At 48.1% G+C, this 24,946-nt stretch overlaps 2 protein-coding genes across 2 annotated transcripts in view; one reads left to right on the top strand and one right to left on the bottom strand.

Annotated features, from left to right (window-relative positions):
• Positions 1-358: 358 nt before the first annotated feature.
• Positions 359-10,094, bottom strand: acot8 (acyl-CoA thioesterase 8; the record flags this gene model as incomplete). Its single annotated transcript, XM_079242839.1, has 6 exons — positions 359-1,047; positions 1,585-1,776; positions 5,693-5,850; positions 7,330-7,555; positions 7,785-7,921; positions 9,919-10,094. 6 exons carry the CDS (start codon positions 10,092-10,094, stop codon positions 929-931), a joined length of 1,008 nt encoding a protein of 335 aa, XP_079098965.1. The 3' UTR covers positions 359-928.
• Positions 10,095-13,156: 3,062 nt separating this feature from the next.
• Positions 13,157-24,946, top strand: part of phactr3b (phosphatase and actin regulator 3b) — a gene marked incomplete at its 5' end in the record, with an annotated part of 80,161 nt that continues 68,371 nt past the window's right edge. The window contains 3 exons of the mRNA XM_079242838.1: positions 13,157-13,165; positions 16,073-16,124; positions 16,863-17,006. Of these exons, the coding sequence (XP_079098964.1) occupies positions 13,157-13,165; positions 16,073-16,124; positions 16,863-17,006 (205 nt within the window). The remainder of the gene's footprint in view (positions 13,166-16,072; positions 16,125-16,862; positions 17,007-24,946) is intronic.

The raw sequence follows: 24,946 nt of genomic DNA, 5'->3' as shown, positions 1-24,946 counted from the left end.
AACAGGACAACGTTGCAGGGGATTTAGGAACTTTTGGGGGTTTTGCCCACATTCATCTGATTCCACAGGATCCTCACAACTTTTACCTCCTTGTAAAGATAAGCAATCATGCTTTCCAACTATTTATAATACGGCACCACTTTCCATACAAGGGGAGAGAAATAATAGACCAAAAACAAATTTCCTACATTTCTGTACCAGATTTGTATTTAAACTGAATTCCAGAAAATAAGCCTTCTATCAGCTGTTTATACGTCTTTTTTAAATCAGAATCAGAAAACTTTATTGTCATTGTCTGAGAACACAATTCACAGACTAGGAAGTTGCTTCGATAAGGTGCAACATAAAAACACTGGAAAAGTAGAAACAGAGCTGTTTTATACATATTGTAGGGCATGCAGAAATAGATCCATTATACAGCAGAAATACACGGCAGAAATGTGAATTCTGTCCTATTTTATGAAAAAGCCAAGAGAACGTCATCCTAATGCCACGGACAGAATTTCTTTCTGAAGGAACCGTGACAAAACAAATGACCTCGTCTTGAGTTTAATTTAATCAAACTGTGTTCATGGGATAAAGGCACATCTTTCAGAGGGAATTACTGCTGAATGGATGCCAATGCAACACACACATCATTAACATTAAACATTACTGCTGTACGTCAGAGGGAATGCTAAAGCACCACACACACACACACACACACACACACACACACACACACACACACACACACACATCACATTATTAACATGAAACATTCATTGATTGAAAAGATGAGAAAAAAGCATGTTCCCTATGAATGTTAAAAATAATTTAACTGATATTGATGCTTCAGATTCAGAGTCAAATACTGAGACGAAACTATAAATATCAGACACTTTCATGGTGTTAAATTATTCCTTATTATTCTTCCTGTGGAATGTTCCTATAGTTTGCTGGTTTCTGTGACTGGTTTTACTCTCAGGACACACTCCTGGGAACACGACGCAGCCAGCACGCCATCCCTTCTCCACAGTCGGCCTTGCACCAGTCCCCTGCTGCTCCCTGTGGAACACACCAAACAAACCAGTTAGACCTCAGTGGGATTGCTAAAAGTCACGAAGCTGTGCAGCTTTCCATTCCTGCATGCAGGATTAAACCTTAGTAAGGCATGTTATAATAATGTTGTAATAGGAAGAGTTATTAGTGATTGTTAGGGACGAGGAGTTTGGTATAAATCACTTTAAACTGAACTTTATCAGTAAAAGTTTAGTTTAATCTGGATTTTTTCTTGCTGTGTGTTTGGATTAAAACGTTACCTGATCCTGAACTGAAGAGCGGGGACTGAGAGGCTTCTCTGCATAAAGAACTTGTTTTCTCTTCAATAAGTGAGAACATGTAGGATGTTAGGTCAGATAATGCCAAAGTTAAGATTTCAGGGTTTAACTGATCAGAGATGTGGTGAGTAGAGAGCAAACACTTCCATCAGGTGGAAGCTCTGAGGGAAAAGCCGGATCCAACTTTAAAGTTTAGCCTGAACTTCAGGTTTGTGGGCGACGCGTCGTACTGTGGCCGACTGACGAGCCAAGACGGTGGACTGACCTGCCCACGGGCTTTCACACTCGTACAGCATCCACTCATCGCTGCGGAACGCGCTGTGGAACCACATGGCGTGGTCCAGCGAGGCCGAGAAGCCGGCCTTGTATCTGGAGTACGGCAGCAGGACGGTGCCCAGCAGGGCAAAGTCCGATACGTAGGCGGCGACGCAGCAGTGCAGCTTCATGTTGCCTTCCCCTGCATGGACACACACATAGATACACACGTAGACATACACACTTAGATACACACATAGACATACACGTAGATACACACATAGACACACACGTAGATACACACATAGACATACACACTTAGATACACACGTAGATACACACATAGACACACACGTAGATATACACACAGATACACACGTAGATACACACATAGACATACACACAGATACACACGTAGATACACACATAGACATACACACATAGACATACACACAGATACACACGTAGATACACACATAGACACACACATAGATACACACATAGACACACACGTAGATATACACACAGATACACACGTAGATACACACATAGACATACACACAGATACACACGTAGATACACACATAGACATACACACGTAGATACACACATAGACATACACACAGATACACACGTAGATACACACATAGACACACACATAGATACACACATAGACATACACACTTAGATACACACGTAGATACACACATAGACACACACATAGATACACACATAGACATACACACGTAGACATACACACGTAGACATACACACAGATACACACGTAGATACACACAGATACACACACAGACATACACACGTAGATACACACATAGACACACACATGGACACACACATAGATACACACGTAGATACACACATAGACATACACACTTAGATACACATGTAGATACACACATAGACATACACACAGATACACACGTAGATACACACATAGACACACACGTAGATACACACATAGACACACACGTAGATACACACACAGACATACACACAGATACACACGTAGATACACACATAGACACACACGTAGATACACACATAGACATACACACGTAGATACACACATAGACATACACACGTAGACATACACACAGATACACACGTAGATACACAGATACACACACAGACATACACACATAGATACACACATAGACATACACACTTAGATACACATGTAGATACACACATAGACACACACGTAGATACACACATAGACATACACACAGATACACACGTAGATACACACAGATACACACACAGACATACACACGTAGATACACACAGACATACACACGTAGATACACACGTAGATACACACGTAGATACACACGTAGACACACACATAGACACACACATAGATACACACGTAGATACACACATAGACATACACACATAGATACACACATAGACACACACGTAGATACACACATAGACATACACACTTAGATCCACACGTAGATACACACATAGACACACACGTAGATACACACATAGACATACACACGTAGACATACACACAGATACACACGTAGATACACACATAGACATACACACAGACATACACACGTAGATACACACATAGACATACACGCGTAGACATACACACGTAGATACACACGTAGACACACACATAGATACACACGTAGATACACACATAGACATACACACGTAGACATACACACGTAGATACATACATAGACATACACACAGATACACACGTAGATACACACATACACACACAGACATACACACGTAGATACACACGTAGATACACACGTAGACACACACATAGACACACACATAGATACACACATAGATACACACATAGACATACACACATAGACATACACACATAGATGCACACATAGACATACACACATAGATACACACGTAGATACACACAGACATACACACTTAGATACACACGTAGATACACACAGACACACACGTAGATACACACATAGACATACACACTTAGATACACACGTAGACATACACACAGATACACACGTAGATACACACATAGACATACACACTTAGATACACACGTAGATACACACATAGACACACACGTAGATACACACATAGACATACACACAGATACACACGTAGATACACACAGATACACACACAGACATACACACGTAGATACACACGTAGACACACACATAGACACACACGTAGACATACACACGTAGATACACACAGACATACACACATAGATACACACGTAGACACACACATAGACATACACACGTAGACATACACACGTAGATACACACGTAGACACACACAGACATACACACATAGATACACACACGTAGATACACACATAGACATACACACAGATACACACGTAGATACACACATAGACATACACATAGACACACACATAGACATACACACGTAGACACATAGACATACACACATAGATACACACGTAGACACACACATAGACATACACACATAGATACACACTAGATACACACATAGATACACACACAGACATACACACGTAGATACACACATAGACATACACACGTAGACATACACACATAGATACACACATAGATACACACATAGACACACACATAGACACACACGTAGACACACACATAGACATACACACAGATACACACGTAGATACACACAGATACACACACAGACATACACACGTAGACATACACACGTAGACATACACACGTAGATACACACGTAGACACACAGACATACACACATAGATACACACGTAGATACACACATAGACATACACACATAGATACACACGTAGATACACACAGACATACACACGTAGATACACACGTAGATACACACAGACACACACGTAGATACACACGTAGATACACACATAGACATACACACATAGATACACACGTAGATACACACAGACATACACACGTAGATACACACGTAGATACACACAGACACACACACAGACACACACGTAGATACACACATAGACATACACACGTAGATACACACGTAGATACACACACAGACATACACACGTAGATACACACATAGACACACACATAGATACACACGTAGATACACACGTAGATACACACATAGACATACACACGTAGATACACACGTAGATACACACATAGACATACACACGTAGATACACGCGTAGATACACACATAGACATACACATGTAGATACACACGTAGACATACACACGTAGACATACACACGTAGATACACACGTAGACATACACGTAGATACACACGTAGATACACACATAGACATACACACGTAGATACACACGTAGACATACACACATAGATACACACATAGACACACACATAGATACACACATAGACATACACTTGTAGATACACACGTAGATACACACAGACACACACGTAGATACACACACAGATACACACATAGACACACACACAGATACACACATAGACACACACATAGACACACACATAGATACACATGTAGATACACACATAGACATACACAGACACACACATAGACACACACATAGATACACATGTAGATACACACATAGACATACAGATAGATACGCACATAGACATACACATAGATACGTACATAGATACGGATAAACACACATAGATACACACATAGACATACACATAAATACACACGTAGATACACACAGACATACACATAGATACGCACATAGATACACACGTAGATACAGATAAACACACATAGATACACACATAGACATACACATAGATATGCACATAGATATACACATAGATACACACGTAGATACAGATAAACACACATAGATACACACATAGACATACACATAGATACGCACATAGATATACACATAGATACAGATAAACACACATAGAAACACACATAGACATACACATAGATACGCACATAGATATACACATAGATACAGATAAACACACATAGAAACACACATAGACATACACATAGATACGCATATAGACACACACATAGACACAAGGCTAACATGCCATACTTTACATCTGATGATTTTCCAACTGTTAACATGAAACCATAAATCTTTAAACAGTTCTGCATATCAGAATATTACTGAGTGTATCTCACCGATATGTCCGCGTGCTCGCCCCCAGAACAACCGTCGTGGTTCTCCCGGGGTCAGTCTGTAGAAGTGTGCGGGGTTAACAGGCTTTATCTCAATGGGGACCTCAGTAGCGAGGAGCTTGTTCAGACCCTCTTTTGCCCTTTCAGTCAGGTCCGACTTACTGCAGAAACACAGATGTTCAGTCTCCGCAACACTTTCTCCAACAAGCAGGACGAGTTAAACACTGTAACGCCCCGTAACGGAGGGATATTACAGCGTTTAACTGGCCGAACTATGTATAGGAAAATAATGCAGCCAGTTGTCACTGACAATGGTATAAACTATGTTTAGGTGAACTTCCACAACCTACTGCAGTTATTCTACATGGACCTGCAGCCGGAGCCGACTGAGACTGGCCGCCTGGGAGTGCTTTAGGACGGGAGAGGCTCCCGCTGCTCCTTCCTTACAGTAACTGCAGAACAATATGTGTCTTCAAGTCAGTCGCCAAAACACCAGAAAAGTCTCTAATAACTCCAGTAAAAGTTGCTAGATTTGTCGCTTTTAACAAAAAAAGTCTCCAGATTTAGCGAGAAAGTCTCCAAGTTGGCAACAGTGTCTGAATGAAAGCAAAGCGGCTGTGGGAGGAGTTTACAGCACAGCGCTGCAACGCCAGAGACGCTCGATTAGCAGCTGAAGACAGCAGGAGAGGAAACTGCAGAGAGAAAAATAATCACACCCTTTTATTTTTATCATCGATGAAAACCAGATTATAGTTGAGATTAAAATCCGATTCATCGCCCAGACCTAATTTGGACTAATTTTTCAGGAGGTCTGGGACATGGAACCAGGAACAGGTGATTAGACTTTGGTCCAGATCACCGCCTGGATCAGGAATTTTTCAAAAGGAGTCTTCAGGAGGGAAGTTGAGGACAGATTTGCTATCAGAGCGTCTAACTTATAAATAATACCCACAACCAATGGAAAAGAAACGACAGCAGCTTGGTACAGTGTTTACTCTGTTTCCAGCTGGGTTTAATCTCATCAGTGTAAGTCCAGGTGAACCTGGTCTCAGTCCACTTTGACATGATGAGAGGTGAGAACAACTTTCAGAAGCATGTATCCCATCTACGTTCTACTGCTATGGCTGGAAAATAGGGATTATTTGGCCTCTTTTAAATAATAAAGCATCACATTTATGCAGGTTATCTGCATGAATAAAGCAACAGGAAAAATGACATATAAAACTATTAATAAAAAATCGATTTCTGTTCGAAAAACATTTCACTTTTCCATAAACACAGCTTAAAGCCTCTTGTTGCATTACATTTGGTACGTTTCTAAGTACATTTTTCAGTATTTTAACTGTAAAATGCCAGAAAGGCCAACCTGCAGGTGGAAGAGGGACTGTCGCTGGTCTGAGGACTCTTTGGAAGACGACATGGTCAAAGTTTAACATGTCGCCGCTTTTAACGCTTCAGTGCGAAAGCACAAATCCAAAGCTGCCGCTGGTTTAGTGAAATCTAACTCAAAAAGAAGCATAACACAGCTGCTGCTGGACGTTCAGCCTCTATTTTACTGGGAGGATCACCCAAACGCTGGAATCTGATGATAGATCACGGATAGTTTTTGGTGGTTAAGTCGGAGAGAAAACCAGCCGTACTTGAGATAACGCTGGATGAGCTCCTCCACGGTCAGCAGGTCCTCGGGTTGGGGGACCACGGGCATGGTGAACTGGTGCTGCAGAGGGCTCGGCTGCTGCACCTGGAAGGATGCTTGGCATGTCAGTATGGGTTGTCCATGCTGGATGGCCTTCACGGAGCGCACTGTGAAACTGCGCCCATCTCTTGTTCGCTCCACCTGGTAGAGAACTGGAACCTTGGGGTCCCCTGAAGACAAGCCAGTGAGAATAAACATGTAACTATGTGGGTAAAATGTCCCAAAATACACATTAAAACAACTGAATAAAAACATGCTAAACTGTGTTGCGTGTCTGATGGAGCACCACAACACAGACAGTCACACATTTTATCCACAAATAATTCACAATGTAATCATTGACATGAGGGCTTGAGTTGCACCTGAGGCCCTCTTGGACAGTCACATGACTCCTCTCACCTGCTCGTACAAAGTAGCAGTGGAGGGAGTGGGCGTACAGATTGTCACCGACAGATTTGGCTGCAGCGACCAGAGCTTGGCCGATTATCTGGCCTCCAAACAAACGCTGAGTTCGGGGCACCCAGTGGTGTGTTCCTCTGGGGAAAACAAAACAAACACTTAGCTGCCATTTTATTAGCACCAGCTAGCTAACCAGCCAGCTAAACAGTCAGCTAACCAGCCAGCTAACCACCCAGCTAACCAGTCAGCTAACCGGCAAGCAAAACAGCCAGCTAACTAACTAGTCAGCTAACCACCAGCTAACCAGCCAGCTAACTGTTGGGAATTTCAGTTGTTATAATATTTCCAGTTCATATTATGATAATCATTAATTAATCTTACATTGATATTCTTCATTAATCCTCATGTAGAAGTTACAAGTTTTTCTCTGTGTGCTGTTTGGATAAGCAGGACATTCCAGTGATGTGCAAGGTCAGAGTGGTCTGACCAAATTTGATAAACATTCGGTTCCTATCAGAATGGTATCTTTAAGAAGAGCACACATATGCATTGTCCTACCAGGACATATGCATTGGACTTTTGAACCAAGCAAACACAAATATTGCTAATTATGTTAAGATGTTAAGGGTTTAAACTTAATACTAACCAGCCATAGAGATCATATATACGTAGACGCCTCATTAGCGCTGCAGAGTGAACCAGCGTCACCACCATATTGGATGGGTCTCTGCTTTCGAGTCTTGCTACAGAGTCAACGTAGTTTCCCCACATTACTGTTTTCTGTGAAACGTGTATATTTTAAACACAAAACACTTTTCTCCATAACTGGTTTATAAATAATGTTAACACAGTGAATAATCTACTAAATACAATTGATAAATTTTACTTCTATGAAGTGTTTATGGAAAAATATGATCTTGATGGTTCACAAAGAGAGTTTTACATGGTAGCATAATTACCTCCACCAAGGTTATGTTTTTACCGGCTTTATCTGTTTGTGTTTAAGATAACTTAAAAAGTTATGGGCGAATTTTCATGAAATTTTCAGGACTTGTTGGAAATGTGAAAAGGAAGAACTGTGGTGATCTGGATCACCGTTTGATCCAGGAACTTTTTAAAGGCCTTGGAGGAGGTTTGTGCTCTCCAAATGTTTTTCTGGGTAACTTCTGAATTTTGATACAATACTCTATTTTCAAACTTTGTACAACTGCATCTCTATGTTGATAAATTAATAAACGTAAATAAAAGAAAGAGCCAACCGTAGTCAAGAGAAAGCCAGCAACTATTCCCGTATTTTGTTTAGCATACGGTTGCAATAACCAGCAGATTGAAAGCAGATCATGTGGAATTACATTTCACAAGGTAGAATAACAATAATTCATTTGACCAGATAAAAGTAAATAAATCAAAATGCATCAATAAACAATCAAACATGTTAGTAGAAAACTCATTTATAAATTTATTTATAGCGTAACTTTATGCCTTAGTTTACTAGCACCATGTAAAATATTTTATCATGAAAGCATGTTGTTTTTATTGTTTTACAGTGATCTGTATCACAACCATATCTCTGCCGTTTGTAACAAACCAAACTGTAAGAAAAATCAGGTATAAATTGGTGAAATTATTGCTGTGGTTGGACCTACACCTTACAGATAAACACATTGGATGCGCATGGAGACCCATCCAAGATGGCGGCGCGATGAGACGTCGGCTCGTAGAGGCAGCGTGAGGCTATGTGGCGTCTATGTATACGATGTCTATGCTAACTGGCTAGGTAACCTGCCAGCTAACCAGCTAGGTAATCAGCTAGGTCACCTGCCAGCTAACCAGCTAGGTAACCTGCCAGCTAACCAGCTAGGTAATCAGCTAGGTAACCTGCCAGCTAACCAGTCACATACACAGCAGCTCGTGAACATGGTCCAGCTGCGGATGACTCTGAAGATGTTTATCAGCTGTTTTCCTGTGTTTAACTTAACTTTCAGATATACAGAACTGCTTTGGAAACTTTTAGCCCCAATAAAGGAACCGAGAAGCGAGTTTATGTACCGTTAAAGCAGGTGTAAAAGTTGAGGCAGGTGTAAAAGCTAAAGCAGGTGTAAAAATTATGTGTCGTTGAGGCAGCAGCGGATACCTGTACAGGTCAACGTCCAGCTTCTCCAGGTTTAACACGCTGGTGACCAGGACGCTCTTCAGGTCCGGTGTCTCCTCTAAGCCGTCCTTTTCAGGTGACTCAGTGACACACAGGTTATCTGAAACACCAGTTAAGCCACCAACACCTCTGTTTCCCTCTGCTTCTCCTCCTGCCATGTTGCTACGACGCTGAAGTTGGCTTCCGATTCGATATATGTGTGTAAAGGGCAATTCCACTGAACTTCTGGGGAACTAGACCAAGTCCTGACAAAAAAAACCTGTAATACTTACACTCTTCAAACCTGGACTGAAATATTTTACATAGTATGTAGATTTATTAAAACATAGTTTGTGATTTGCGAAACCTTTACTATATTTGTGAAAATGCAAATTGGACTCATTTGATGACATTTTTGGCAACTGGATCACATTAGACCTGACAAAAAACTCCCAACACTTAGACTGAAATATTCTAAATACTAAGCAGATAAATTAAAATATACATTTTGTTTTGTGAAACATCCATTAATTTATTTGTTTATTTATTTATTTATTTATTTATAGTTAGTTAATTGTTAAATAGTCAGTAATTTAATAAACTGGATCCACAGTGGTGTAATACATGACAAAGTTACACTTTTTCTTTTGCTTTTTAAAACCGGAAAATTAAATGTAAATATTTTTATTATGCAAATCTTGAAACATGTTTGAAATTATTGTCCCATCAGGCAGTATGTCATATTTTATATAATAAGGAGTCTTTTTATTCCACTGTGTAACACACAGTAGCGGTATGGGGCAATTGATGTTATCACTCTCTTGGAGTACATAGAAGAAACTTGATCTGGGTTTTATCATAGCTAAATATATTTTAAAGTTATTGTAAAATCGTGTGAGTCATCCTGCATTCTGACTGGTTTGCCTCAGCATACCTGGAACCATAACATATTAAACCATCTTATATTTTGAACTGTTGCTGTAGAGCTGCAGTAGGTAGATGCTACAGGTTTTAGGGGCATACAGGATTGACTACTGGTTCCTTACAAATTAACTCGCAGTTATTTTAAGCATTTGTTTGCATGTAATCTTCACTGGATTGAAAATGCACTCACATCTCTGCAACGGTGCTTCTATATATTAAAAACTATCTTTCTTTCTCTATTCAGACTCTGGGTCCATTAAAAAATCTAAACGTACAGACAAACATAATAAAAAAGGAATTTGTACCAGTGTTTCCACGTAGCAGACTGATATCTCACGGTACTGAATGCAGGCTGCGTGAACCTTCCTATAAACTCATAATGCAAGGAACAGATTATAAAATTGATCTGATGCTGTAAATCTGACACTTAAGATTTTTATCCTAGCAAGTTGCAGTGGCCTGTAAGACTGGGTAGATTGATCCAAAATCAATATTATTAATACGCAGGCTGGTATGGGTATCATTTCATTCGAGCATGATGTCCTTATTTTCCTTGCAGAGTGTTTTCAAGGCAAAAGGCAAAATAATTGGAATTAGAATTAAACTGGTTTTGTTTTGGAGTTGGTTTTTCCTCAGTCAGGTGTGACAAAATAAAAAACTGTTATTTTTTATTTTGTGACATTGTTTAAAAACTAAAAAGCCTTAAAAATACTTTATCAAAAAACTTCATTTTACAAAAATCTTTGTACTGTATTTTATTACAATCCTGATCAACAATTAAAGGCAACAATAAATCAATGATTGTGAAATTGGAAGCAAAGTATGTTTTCATGAATCTACATAGTATGTAGAATATTTCAGTCCAGGTTTGAAGAGTCTAAAGCTTGTTCCACTGTCCTCTCTTCTAAGGGCTGCAAGAACAAGAAAAACCTTCTTGTTCGTCAGGTCCATCCATCCTCCAGGAGAAGCAGGTCTGTAGCGGGGAGGGGTCACTGCGGGGGGCGATGTCTGCTTTATGTGCCATGAACCAGGTTGTTACCTCCACCAAGGAGATGATGTTGTACTGCCGTCTTTGTGCTCAAGATAACTTAAAAGATTACGGATGGATTTTTATAAAAATTTCCAGAGTTGTTGGAAATGTGAAAATGAAGAACTGATTAAATTCTAGTGGTTATTCGGATCACCGTTTGGATCCAGGAATGTTTTAACAGGATCCTTCAACATTGTGCTTGGCAACTTTGTCCGTGGCAGGGCAGGTCGTGCACGTGGCGGGGTGAGTCGTGCACGTGGCTCGGTCCGAGGGTTTTAATGTAAAAATGTTGGTAGTTTCTCACCACCTCGATCAGCTGTTTTATCAAAACAATCGGTTTTACCTGCAACAGTAAAAACATGAAGCAGCAACTCCGCTTCCTGCTTTCTCCGTGTTAACCACGCCCACCTCACATGTCCGACCAATCACAAAAAAAATTCTGCCAGCCCGATGTGTCCAGAACTGTCTTCAAACACGTCTGCAAGAACAAAATGACGTCATTTTCTTCTCGGAGCCTCGAGAACAAGAAAAAAGTTCTTGCTTCTCATGGGGGATGGAACAAGCTTTAGTATTATAGGTTTTTTGTCAGGACCAGGTCTAATGCGGCTCCATTTATTTATTCTATTATTATTATATTACATATTTATTCCATTCTAGATTGTGCCATCTGTTGGCAGCAAGCGGCAACCTCCGGCGGTTAAAAGCCTATGTGGAAAAACTGCAGTTCCCCCTTCATCCACTAGGGGCTGCAAAACAGAGGAAATCCCCATAGACTCCCATGTTAAAAAGACCAACTTCACAGCAGAAATAATCATGTTTACAGCAGGAATAAACATGTTTACAGCAGAAATAATCATGTTTACAGCAGAAATAAACATGTTTACAGCCTGGTTCAAAAATCCATTTTAGGTTTAATAGGTCAGGTTTACCTTCATGACAACTGTAGGGGGAGTTAATTTTTTCTAACTCGCCCATTTAGAAGTAATTTAATTTCAAAGTTCGGCATGTTTAGGGGTGTGTCCTTTTGATTGACAGGTACCAATCTCCGGTTCAAGTCAGAAGAACGTAGAACAACTGCGGTTTTTAGCCGGTTAACAACGTGACTTAGCTTTAGCCCACTTACCTCCGTTTGCTGGTTAGCTCCCATTATCTCCGGGTTAGCTTTTAGCTACAGAAAGCTCGGAGTTCGCTCGATGTCAATCATCCATCCACCGCTTTCCTCTCAGCTCCACCTCTTTGCCCATACTTGTACTTTCCGGGCAAGACGACTTGCACGACGCTGCCAACATGGCGACGGTAGGAACCGCCCACCGAGCTTCAATTTAGCTCTTCAGAAACCTATGGGTGACGTCACGGAGGCTCCGTCCATCTCTTTATGAACAGTCTATGGTTGGCAGTAAATTGTAGGAGCTCTGACTTGTGATCTTGATTTTTTTTTTAAAGTACAAACTCATTTCACATAGATAGTAGCTCAAATTAGGATTTCATGCCGGTTTGGAGGGTGTGCTGCAAGGAAAATTTTTCTGCATATTTTTGCTCTTTCAAAGCTTGTTAGGATGAGTCTCCATGGCAACGAAAGACTTGTTTACAATCGAGATCAACTGATTAACCTCTCCCAAATCAGGATTATCAGTGAAACAACACATCAAATCCCGATGGAGTTGAAAAGAAAGAGAAGAGGATGCAGAGCGGGAGTCAGACAGCGAAGAAAGCGATGGAGATTCAAACCATTTCTCCCGACCGTCCTCATGGGTAATGTGAGATCGCTAGCTAACAAAACAGACGAGCTCGAGATGCTAACAAGGTCTCAGAAAGAATACAGAGAGTGCAGTATTATGTGCTTCACCGAGACATGGCTGCATGAACACATCCCTGACTGTAATGTGTCTGTACCGGGCTTTAAAACGGTCCGTGCAGACCGCAGTAGACAACACAGCGGAAAGCTAAAGGGTGGTGGAATTGCAGTGCTGGTTAACCAGCGTTGGTGTCATCCTGGACATGTTACTGTCAAGGAGAAGATATGCACAAGGGACATGGAACTGTTAGCTGTGAGCTTCCGTCCATATTATTTACCCAGAGAGTTTACCTGTGTTATTCTGGTAGCGGTTTATATAATACCTGGTACCGCACCAGACAGAGCCTGTGACGTCATCAGCTCCGTCGTTGCTCGGCTACAAACACAGCATCCAAACTCATTCATGGTGATCTCCGGAGACTTCAACAACGTCTCCCTCTCTGCAACTCTACCAACATTCCAGCAGTTTGTCAGCTGCTCAACCAGAGAAAATAAGATGTTGGACTTATTTTATGCAAATATGAATAATGGATACAGTTGTTCTGCCCTGCCTCCTTTAGGAAGATCTGACCATAATCTGGTTCTTCTCACCTCCACCTACAAACCCATCGTTCAGCAGCAACCAGTCATCACAAAGACTATCAAAATCTGGTCTGCTGAAGCTGAAGATGCTCTTAGAGGAGGCTTTGAGGCTACAGACTGGAACGTCCTCTGTGAACCTCATGGAGACGACATCAACGCCATGACTGAGTGTGTGACAGATTACATAAACTTCTGTGTGGACGGCATCGTCCCAACAAGAACAGTGAGGTGCTTCCCCAATAACAAACCCTGGATCACCAGTGACCTGAAAAAGCTGCTGAACATCAAAAAGAAAGCCTTCAGGGATGGAGACAGGGAGTTATTGAGGGCAACACAAAAACAACTTAAAACACAAACTAAGAAGTGCAAGGTCTAAGAAGTACTGGTCTGGCTCCTGGTATACTGGTCTGGCTCCTGGTATACTAGTCTGGCTCCTGGTATACTAGTCTGGCTCCTGGTATACTGGTCTGGCTGCTGGTATACTGGTCTGGCTCCTGGTATACTGGTCAGACTGCTGGTATACTGGTCAGACTGCTGGTATACTGGTCTGGCTGCTGGTATACTGGTCTGGCTGCTGGTATACTGGTCTGGCTGCTGGTATACTGGTCTGGCTCCTGGTATACTAGTCAGACTGCTGGTATACTGGTCAGACTGCTGGTATACTGGTCTGGCTGCTGGTATACTGGTCTGGCTCCTGGTATACTGGTCAGACTGCTGGTATACTGGTCTGGCTGCTGGTATACTGGTCTGGCTCCTGGTATACTGGTCAGACTGCTGGTATACTGGTCTGGCTCTGACATGTAAAGCTAAATGAGCTAAATGAGACTTTTCCCTCCTATTTTGACATAACTGCCCTTCAGACGTCTTCATTGTTGTTATCAAGTATAAAAATGTCAGCATGCAGACAAAGAAAGCATCTGTGGCCATGTGCAACTCCAGCTGTTCCAGATGTGCAGCTGCTGGCCTGAACAACCAGTACTGAGACTGGTGCTACTGGATGTTTCCTCCTGCTAAAAGCTCCACACAAAGCTTGTTTTATGGGAAGAAACCGCCCTGAAATGCTTTTGGTCTGAGTCTGTAGAATAAAACTCATGTCCATGTTCCATCATCCCGGCTAGACTTCCATCCTGTTTCTGTTCTGTTCTGGATCACATCTGACATCGTCCCAGGACCAGATCCTCTGTTACTGGAAGTAACCCAGTTCCAGTGCAGGAATGTTTTGGATTCAGACTGGCAGGAGAAAGCCCACATTTTCTACCAATCCCAGGCTAAATACCACGTCCCCTTCAGGAACTGTAGGATATCTCAGACTTCAGATGGCGTCACAGTGAAACTGTTTCAGTGGTTCTTCAGTCCTTCTAAACTCAAAAAAGATTAAAAATGAAGAAAAACACATGGAACCTTAAATGTTGCATGTATGAAATGTTACCTGTTATTAAAGGAAAGTTCTTTTTTTCTTCTGCTTCTTCTCCTGCTTGTCACGCTGCTCTCAGCTGCAGCCTGCTGGAAAGCCAGTCTTTTATTTAACCCTATAATGGTGGATGTAGCCTAATATATTGAGAGCCTTTTGCATCATTTTACCTTGAAACAATTGTCTTATGTTGTTCACAATCTGACCTCCACTGATGGAAACAACAATAACACGAAAATGCATACAATCATTGTGACATATTAAATGGTGATGAAAGGTGAATGTACCTTAAAGTTGTTTTATTTACATTTTGTTAAGGAGAAAAATGAGCCTGCTTTGCACCCTTTTCTGGATCTTTTCAACGAGTGCTGAGCTCGGTTTGACATTTGACTTTGTCCCATCGTGACCTCTGAAGACCGAAAAAGCAACAAATCCCTCCAGTTCTGAGGTCTTCACAACGGCTTCTGGTGAGACAAAGAACTGATTATGTTGCGTCTGGTGTAGAAGAATCTGAATGGTTCAGGTCTGAAACAGTCGGATGCCTCTGAGCCACGAAGCCTTCTAAATCACCCGGATCAGGTCTCGTTCCCATCCTCAGTGATTAAACGCAACGTTTACTTTGCCAGTTTCATGTTGAGGAGCATTTTCTGATATTTTTACCGTTTTTAAACCCAGTTTGCAGCAGAACTCTGTGTTTTTATGCCTGAGAGACTCTGCCTCTCTGAAATGCTCCTTTCATTTATTGACATTTAGTTGTGAAATCCTCCTCCAGCTGTTTTTTTTAAAAAATCTTTTCAGCCTTTTTTGTTACAACCTTTTAGAGATGTGTTGTTGCTGCGACATATTTTCCAGAGAATGACGACGTCTCAGTTTCAGCATCTGTTAGTTTTCAGTTTCATGTCTGAGATTTGCAAATGATGGAAATTACTTTTAATTATAATTTACACAGTTTCAGGATAGTTTCTAGGCATTATAATGACATATAAACACCAGTCAGAGTAATAAAACCTCCTACAGGTCCATTTGTGTTCTTAGCTTCAGACATCGCTGAGTTTTCCGAGCATCCCGTGAAGGCAGCATGATGCTGCGCGCGGAATGGATCCCCCCCAACACCGCTGCTGCTTGTTGGGGACCAGGAGCTGCAGAGTCTGGATGACTGCTGACCTTGGCTGGTCACGCCTGTAGCCTCGCGCTTTACTCTTCAGCATGGCATCATCATCATCATCATCATCACCCCCCCCTCCCCCCCCCCAGCGGGCTGGATGAGGACTGCGTGCTGCAACGTGGAAGATCTCAGAGTGACCCGACCAGCATCACGGAGGTCCGCTTGGGGGAGGCTGGCAGGTCAGGTAAGCAGGAGAGGAAGGTCCACGAACGCGCGCGGGGGGGGGGGGGGGGGGTCCTCGGGGGTTTGAAGACGCAGACGTGGGTTGTGTTGTGGACGTCCGTGATGCTGATGCTCCCCACGCGCGCGCGGTGAGGTGTGGGCCGACCTGATGGGATAAACTGTCGCGCGCCGTGCTCAATGCTGTCACACCGAGCAGGCCTGCGTCACCGCCACCTGCGATGACGTCTCCGCGATGACGTCACCCCTCCACATGAGTTTCATCATATAAAGAAAAGGTTGGAGCCGAGGCGCGTGCTGGTCCTGTATTTTGCTGTTTCCATGGCGACCCTGACGACAGAAGGCAGCTTTGGCTCAGCAGCAGCCAGATGTATGTCCCTGGCAGGCTGGGATCCAGATGTATGTCCCTGGCAGGCTGGGATCCAGATGTATGCCCCTGGCAGGCTGGGATCCAGATGTATGTCCCTGGCAGGCTGGGATCCAGATGTTTGCTCCTGGCAGGCTGGGATCCAGATGTATGTCCCTGGCAGGCTGGGATCCAGATGTATGTCCCTGGCAGGCTGGGATCCAGATGTATGTCCCTGGCAGGCTGAGATCCAGATGTATGTCCCTGGCAGGCTGGGATCCAGATGTATGCCCCTGGCAGGCTGAGATCCAGATGTATGCCCCTGGCAGGCTGGGATCCAGATGTTTGTCCCTGGCAGGCTGAGATCCAGATGTTTGCCCCCGGCGGGCTGGGATCCAGATGTTTGCTCCCGGCGGGCTGGGATCCAGATGTTTGCCCCCGGCAGGCTGGGATCCAGATGATTGCCCCTGGCAGGCTGGGATCCAGATGTATGTCCCTGGCAGGCTGGGATCCAGATGTATGTCTCTGGCAGGCAGGGATCCAGATGTATGCCCCTGGCAGGCTGGGATCCAGATGTTTGCTCCTGGCAGGCTGAGATCCAGATGTTTGCTCCTGGCAGGCTGGGATCCAGGTGTTTGTCCCCGGCAGGCTGGGATCCAGATGTATGCCCCTGGCAGGCTGGGATCCAGATGATTGCCCCTGGCAGGCTGGGATCCAGATGTTTGCCCCCGGCGGGCTGGGATCCAGATGTATGCCCCTGGCAGGCTGGGATCCAGATGTATGCTCCCGGCGGGCTGGGATCCAGATGTTTGCTCCTGGCAGGCTGGGATCCAGATGTTTGTCCCTGGCAGGCTGAGATCCAGATGTATGCCCCTGGCAGGCTGGGATCCAGATGTATGCCCCTGGCAGGCTGGGATCCAGATGTTTGTCCCTGGCAGGCTGAGATCCAGATGTTTGCCCCCGGCGGGCTGGGATCCAGATGTTTGCTCCTGGCGGGCTGGGATCCAGATGTTTGCTCCTGGCGGGCTGGGATCCAGATGTTTGCCCCCGGCAGGCTGGGATCCAGATGATTGCCCCTGGCACGCTGGGATCCAGATGTATGCCCCTGGCAGGCTGGGATCCAGATGTTTGCTCCTGGCGGGCTGGGATCCAGATGTTTGCTCCTGGCGGGCTGGGATCCAGATGTTTGCTCCTGGCGGGCTGGGATCCAGATGTTTGCCCCCGGCAGGCTGGGATCCAGATGATTGCCCCTGGCACGCTGGGATCCAGATGTATGCCCCTGGCAGGCTGGGATCCAGATGTTTGCCCCCGGCGGGCTGGGATCCAGATGTATGTCCCTGGCAGGCTGGGATCCAGGTGTTTGTCCCTGGCAGGCTGGGATCCAGATGTATGCCCCTGGCAGGCTGGGATCCAGATGTTTGTCCCTGGCAGGCTGCAATCCAGATGTATGTCCCTGGCAGGCTGGGATCCAGATGTTTGCTCCTGGCAGGCTGGGATCCAGGTGTTTGTCCCCGGCAGGCTGGGATCCAGATGTATGCCCCTGGCAGGCTGGGATCCAGATGATTGCCCCTGGCAGGCTGGGATCCAGATGTTTGCCCCCGGCGGGCTGGGATCCAGATGTATGCTCCCGGCGGGCTGGGATCCAGATGTTTGCTCCTGGCAGGCTGGGATCCAGATGTTTTCCCCCCGGCAGGCTGGGATCCAGATGTTTGCCCCTGGCGGGCTGCGATCCAGATGTTTGCCCCCGGCGGGCTGGGATCCAGATGTATGCTCCCGGCGGGCTGGGATCCAGATGTTTGCCCCCGGCAGGCTGGGATCCAGATGTTTGCTCCTGGCAGGCTGGGATCCAGATGTATGTCCCTGGCAGGCTGGGATCCAGATGTATGCCCCTGGCAGGCTGGGATCCAGATGTATGCCCCTGGCAGGCTGGGATCCAGATGTTTGCTCCTGGCAGGCTGGGATCCAGATGTTTGCTCCTGGCAGGCTGAGATCCAGATGAATGCCCCTGGCAGGCTGGGATCCAGATGTTTGCTCCTGGCAGGCTGGGATCCAGATGTATGCCCCTGGCAGGCTGGGATCCAGATGTTTGCTCCTGGCAGGCTGGGATCCAGATGTATGTCCCTGGCAGGCTGGGATCCAGATGTATGTCCCTGGCAGGCTGAGATCCAGATGTATGCCCCTGGCAGGCTGGGATCCAGATGTTTGTCCCTGGCAGGCTGGGATCCAGATGTATGTCCCTTGCAGGCTGAGATCCAGATGTATGCCCCTGGCAGGCTGGGATCCAGATGTTTGTCCCTGGCAGGCTGGGATCCAGATGTATGCCCCTGGCAGGCTGGGATCCAGATGTATGCCCCTGGCAGGCTGGGATCCAGATGTTTGTCCCTGGCAGGCTGAGATCCAGATGTATGCCCCCGGCGGGCTGGGATCCAGATGTTTGCCCCCAGCGGGCTGGGATCCAGATGTTTGCTCCCGGCAGGCTGGGATCCAGATGTTTGTCCCCGGCAGGCTGGGATCCAGATGTTTGCCCCCGGCGGGCTGGAATCCAGATGTTTGCTCCCGGCAGGCTGGGATCCAGATGTTTGCTCCCGGCAGGCTGGGATCCAGATGTTTGCCCCCGGCGGGCTGGGATCCAGATGTTTGCCCCCGGCGGGCTGGGATCCAGATGTTTGTCCCCGGCGGGCTGGGATCCAGATGTTTGTCCACGGCGGGCTGGGATCCAGATGTTTGCCCCCGGCGGGCTGGGATCCAGATGTTTGCTCCTGGCGGGCTGGGATCCAGATGTTTGCCCCCGGCGGGCTGGGATCCAGATGTTTGCTCCTGGCAGGCTGGGATCCAGATGTATGCCCCCGGCAGGCTGGGATCCAGATGTTTGTCCCCGGCGGGCTGGGATCCAGATGTTTGCTCCTGGCAGGCTGGGATCCAGATGTTTGTCCACGGCGGGCTGGGATCCAGATGTTTGCCCCCGGCGGGCTGGGATCCAGATGTTTGCTCCTGGCGGGCTGGGATCCAGATGTTTGCCCCCTGGCAGGCTGGGATCCAGATGTTTGCCCCTGGTAGGCTGGGATCCAGATGTTTGCTCCTGGCAGGCTGGGATCCAGATGTTTGCCCCCGGCGGGCTGGGATCCAGATGTTTGCCCCCGGCGGGTTGGGATCCAGATGTTTGCCCCCGGCGGGCTGGGATCCAGATGTTTGCCCCCTGGCAGGCTGGGATCCAGATGTTTGCCCCTGGTAGGCTGGGATCCAGATGTTTGCTCCTGGCAGGCTGGGATCCAGATGTTTGCCCCCGGCGGGCTGGGATCCAGATGTATGCTCCCGGCAGGCTGGGATCCAGATGTTTGCCCCCGGCGGGTTGGGATCCAGATGTTTGCCCCCGGCGGGCTGGGATCCAGATGTATGCCCCCGGCGGGCTGGGATCCAGATGTTTGCCCCCTGGCAGGCTGGGATCCAGATGTTTGCCCCTGGCAGGCTGGGATCCAGATGTTTGCTCCTGGCAGGCTGGGATCCAGATGTTTTCCCCCGGCGGGCTGGGATCCAGATGTTTGCCCCCGGCAGGCTGGGATCCAGATGTATGCCCCCGGCGGGCTGGGATCCAGATGTTTGCCCTCGGCGGGCTGGGATCCAGATGTTTTTCCCTGGCGGGCTGGGATCCAGATGTTTGCTCCTGGCAGGCTGGGATCCAGATGTATGCCCCCGGCAGGCTGGGATCCAGATGTTTGTCCCTGGCAGGCTGGGATCCAGATGTTTGCTCCTGGCAGGCTGGGATCCAGATGTTTGCCCCCGGCAGGCTGGGATCCAGATGTTTGTCCCTGGCAGGCTGGGGTCCAGATGTTTGCTCCTGGCAGGCTGGGATCCAGATGTTTGCCCCCAGCGGGCTGGGATCCAGATGTTTGCTCCCGGCAGGCTGGGATCCAGATGTTTGTCCCCGGCAGGCTGGGATCCAGATGTTTGCCCCCGGCGGGCTGGAATCCAGATGTTTGCTCCTGGCAGGCTGGGATCCAGATGTTTGCTCCCGGCAGGCTGGGATCCAGATGTTTGCCCCCGGCGGGCTGGGATCCAGATGTTTGCCCCCGGCAGGCTGGGATCCAGATGTTTGTCCCCGGCGGGCTGGGATCCAGATGTTTGTCCACGGCGGGCTGGGATCCAGATGTTTGCCCCCGGCGGGCTGGGATCCAGATGTTTGCTCCTGGCGGGCTGGGATCCAGATGTTTGCCCCCGGCGGGCTGGGATCCAGATGTTTGCTCCTGGCAGGCTGGGATCCAGATGTATGCCCCCGGCAGGCTGGGATCCAGATGTTTGTCCCTGGCAGGCTGGGATCCAGATGTTTGTCCCTGGCAGGCTGGGATCCAGATGTTTGCTCCTGGCAGGCTGGGATCCAGATGTTTGCCCCCGGCGGACTGGGATCCAGATGTTTGTCCCTGGCAGGCTGGGATCCAGATGTTTGTCCCTGGCAGGCTGGGGTCCAGATGTTTGTCCCCGGCAGGCTGGGATCCAGATGTATGCTCCTGGCAGGCTGGGATCCAGATGTTTGCCCCCAGCGGGCTGGGATCCAGATGTTTGCTCCCGGCAGGCTGGGATCCAGATGTTTGTCCCCGGCAGGCTGGGATCCAGATGTTTCCTCCCGGCAGGCTGGGATCCAGATGTTTGCTCCCGGCAGGCTGGGATCCAGATGTTTGCTCCCGGCAGGCTGGGATCCAGATGTTTGCCCCCGGCGGGCTGGGATCCAGATGTTTTCCCCCGGCGGGCTGGGATCCAGATGTTTGTCCACGGCGGGCTGGGATCCAGATGTTTGCCCCGGCGGGCTGGGATCCAGATGTTTGCTCCTGGCGGGCTGGGATCCAGATGTTTGCCCCCGGCGGGCTGGGATCCAGATGTTTGCCCCCGGCGGGCTGGGATCCAGATGTTTGTCCCCGGCGGGCTGGGATCCAGATGTTTGTCCACGGCGGGCTGGGATCCAGATGTTTGCCCCCGGCGGGCTGGGATCCAGATGTTTGCTACTGGCAGGCTGGGATCCAGATGTTTGCCCCCGGCAGGCTGGGATCCAGATGTTTGCTACTGGCAGGCTGGGATTCAGATGTTTGCCCCCGGCAGGCTGGGATCCAGATGTTTGCTCCCGGCAGGCTGGGATCCAGATGTTTGCTCCCGGCAGGCTGGTATCCAGATGTTTGCCCCCGGCGGGCTGGGATCCAGATGTTTGCTCCTGGCAGGCTGGGATCCAGATGTTTGCTCCTGGCAGGCTGGGAGACAGATGTATGCCCCCGGCAGGCTGGGATCCAGATGTTTGCTCCTGGCAGGCTGGGATCCAGATGTTTGTCCCTGGCAGGCTGAGATCCAGATGTATGCCCCCGGCAGGCTGGGATCCAGATGTTTGTCCCTGGCAGGCTGGGATCCAGATGTTTGCTCCTGGCAGGCTGGGATCCAGATGTTTGCCCCCGGCGGACTGGGATCCAGATGTTTGTCCCTGGCAGGCTGGGATCCAGATGTTTGTCCCTGGCAGGCTGGGGTCCAGATGTTTGCTCCTGGCAGGCTGGGATCCAGATGTTTGCCCCCAGCGGGCTGGGATCCAGATGTTTGCTCCCGGCAGGCTGGGATCCAGATGTTTGTCCCCGGCAGGCTGGGATCCAGATGTTTGCTCCCGGCAGGCTGGGATCCAGATGTTTGCTCCCGGCAGGCTGGGATCCAGATGTTTGCTCCCGGCGGGCTGGGATCCAGATGTTTGCCCCCGGCGGGCTGGGATCCAGATGTTTGCCCCCGGCGGGCTGGGATCCAGATGTTTGCCCCCGGCAGGCTGGGATCCAGATGTTTGTCCCCGGCGGGCTGGGATCCAGATGTTTGTCCACGGCGGGCTGGGATCCAGATGTTTGCCCCCGGCGGGCTGGGATCCAGATGTTTGCTCCTGGCGGGCTGGGATCCAGATGTTTGCCCCCGGCGGGCTGGGATCCAGATGTTTGCTCCTGGCAGGCTGGGATCCAGATGTATGCCCCCGGCAGGCTGGGATCCAGATGTTTGTCCCTGGCAGGCTGGGATCCAGATGTTTGTCCCTGGCAGGCTGGGATCCAGATGTTTGCTCCTGGCAGGCTGGGATCCAGATGTTTGCCCCCGGCGGACTGGGATCCAGATGTTTGTCCCTGGCAGGCTGGGATCCAGATGTTTGTCCCTGGCAGGCTGGGGTCCAGATGTTTGTCCCCGGCAGGCTGGGATCCAGATGTATGCTCCTGGCAGGCTGGGATCCAGATGTTTGCCCCCAGCGGGCTGGGATCCAGATGTTTGCTCCCGGCAGGCTGGGATCCAGATGTTTGTCCCCGGCAGGCTGGGATCCAGATGTTTCCTCCCGGCAGGCTGGGATCCAGATGTTTGCTCCCGGCAGGCTGGGATCCAGATGTTTGCTCCCGGCAGGCTGGGATCCAGATGTTTGCCCCCGGCGGGCTGGGATCCAGATGTTTTCCCCCGGCGGGCTGGGATCCAGATGTTTGTCCACGGCGGGCTGGGATCCAGATGTTTGCCCCGGCGGGCTGGGATCCAGATGTTTGCTCCTGGCGGGCTGGGATCCAGATGTTTGCCCCCGGCGGGCTGGGATCCAGATGTTTGCCCCCGGCGGGCTGGGATCCAGATGTTTGTCCCCGGCGGGCTGGGATCCAGATGTTTGTCCACGGCGGGCTGGGATCCAGATGTTTGCCCCCGGCGGGCTGGGATCCAGATGTTTGCTACTGGCAGGCTGGGATCCAGATGTTTGCCCCCGGCAGGCTGGGATCCAGATGTTTGCTACTGGCAGGCTGGGATTCAGATGTTTGCCCCCGGCAGGCTGGGATCCAGATGTTTGCTCCCGGCAGGCTGGGATCCAGATGTTTGCTCCCGGCAGGCTGGTATCCAGATGTTTGCCCCCGGCGGGCTGGGATCCAGATGTTTGCTCCTGGCAGGCTGGGATCCAGATGTTTGCTCCTGGCAGGCTGGGAGACAGATGTATGCCCCCGGCAGGCTGGGATCCAGATGTTTGCTCCTGGCAGGCTGGGATCCAGATGTTTGTCCCTGGCAGGCTGAGATCCAGATGTATGCCCCCGGCAGGCTGGGATCCAGATGTTTGTCCCTGGCAGGCTGGGATCCAGATGTTTGCTCCTGGCAGGCTGGGATCCAGATGTTTGCCCCCGGCGGACTGGGATCCAGATGTTTGTCCCTGGCAGGCTGGGATCCAGATGTTTGTCCCTGGCAGGCTGGGGTCCAGATGTTTGCTCCTGGCAGGCTGGGATCCAGATGTTTGCCCCCAGCGGGCTGGGATCCAGATGTTTGCTCCCGGCAGGCTGGGATCCAGATGTTTGTCCCCGGCAGGCTGGGATCCAGATGTTTGCTCCCGGCAGGCTGGGATCCAGATGTTTGCTCCCGGCAGGCTGGGATCCAGATGTTTGCTCCCGGCGGGCTGGGATCCAGATGTTTGCCCCCGGCGGGCTGGGATCCAGATGTTTGCCCCCGGCGGGCTGGGATCCAGATGTTTGTCCTGGCAGGTCTGTGCAGAAGAGAATCTGATGTTTGATGCAGTTCGGTTCGGTTACGTTTGTGTTTCAATAAAGGATAATAAGTACCGTTGGTTTGATGCCAGAGCCAGAGCA

Source organism: Telmatherina bonti, assembly GCF_933228915.1.
Source record: "Telmatherina bonti genome assembly, chromosome: 6".
Classification (NCBI taxonomy): domain Eukaryota; kingdom Metazoa; phylum Chordata; class Actinopteri; order Atheriniformes; family Telmatherinidae; genus Telmatherina; species Telmatherina bonti.
Note: the sequence above shows the minus strand (reverse complement) of the source record. Positions and strands in the feature narration are given on the sequence as shown.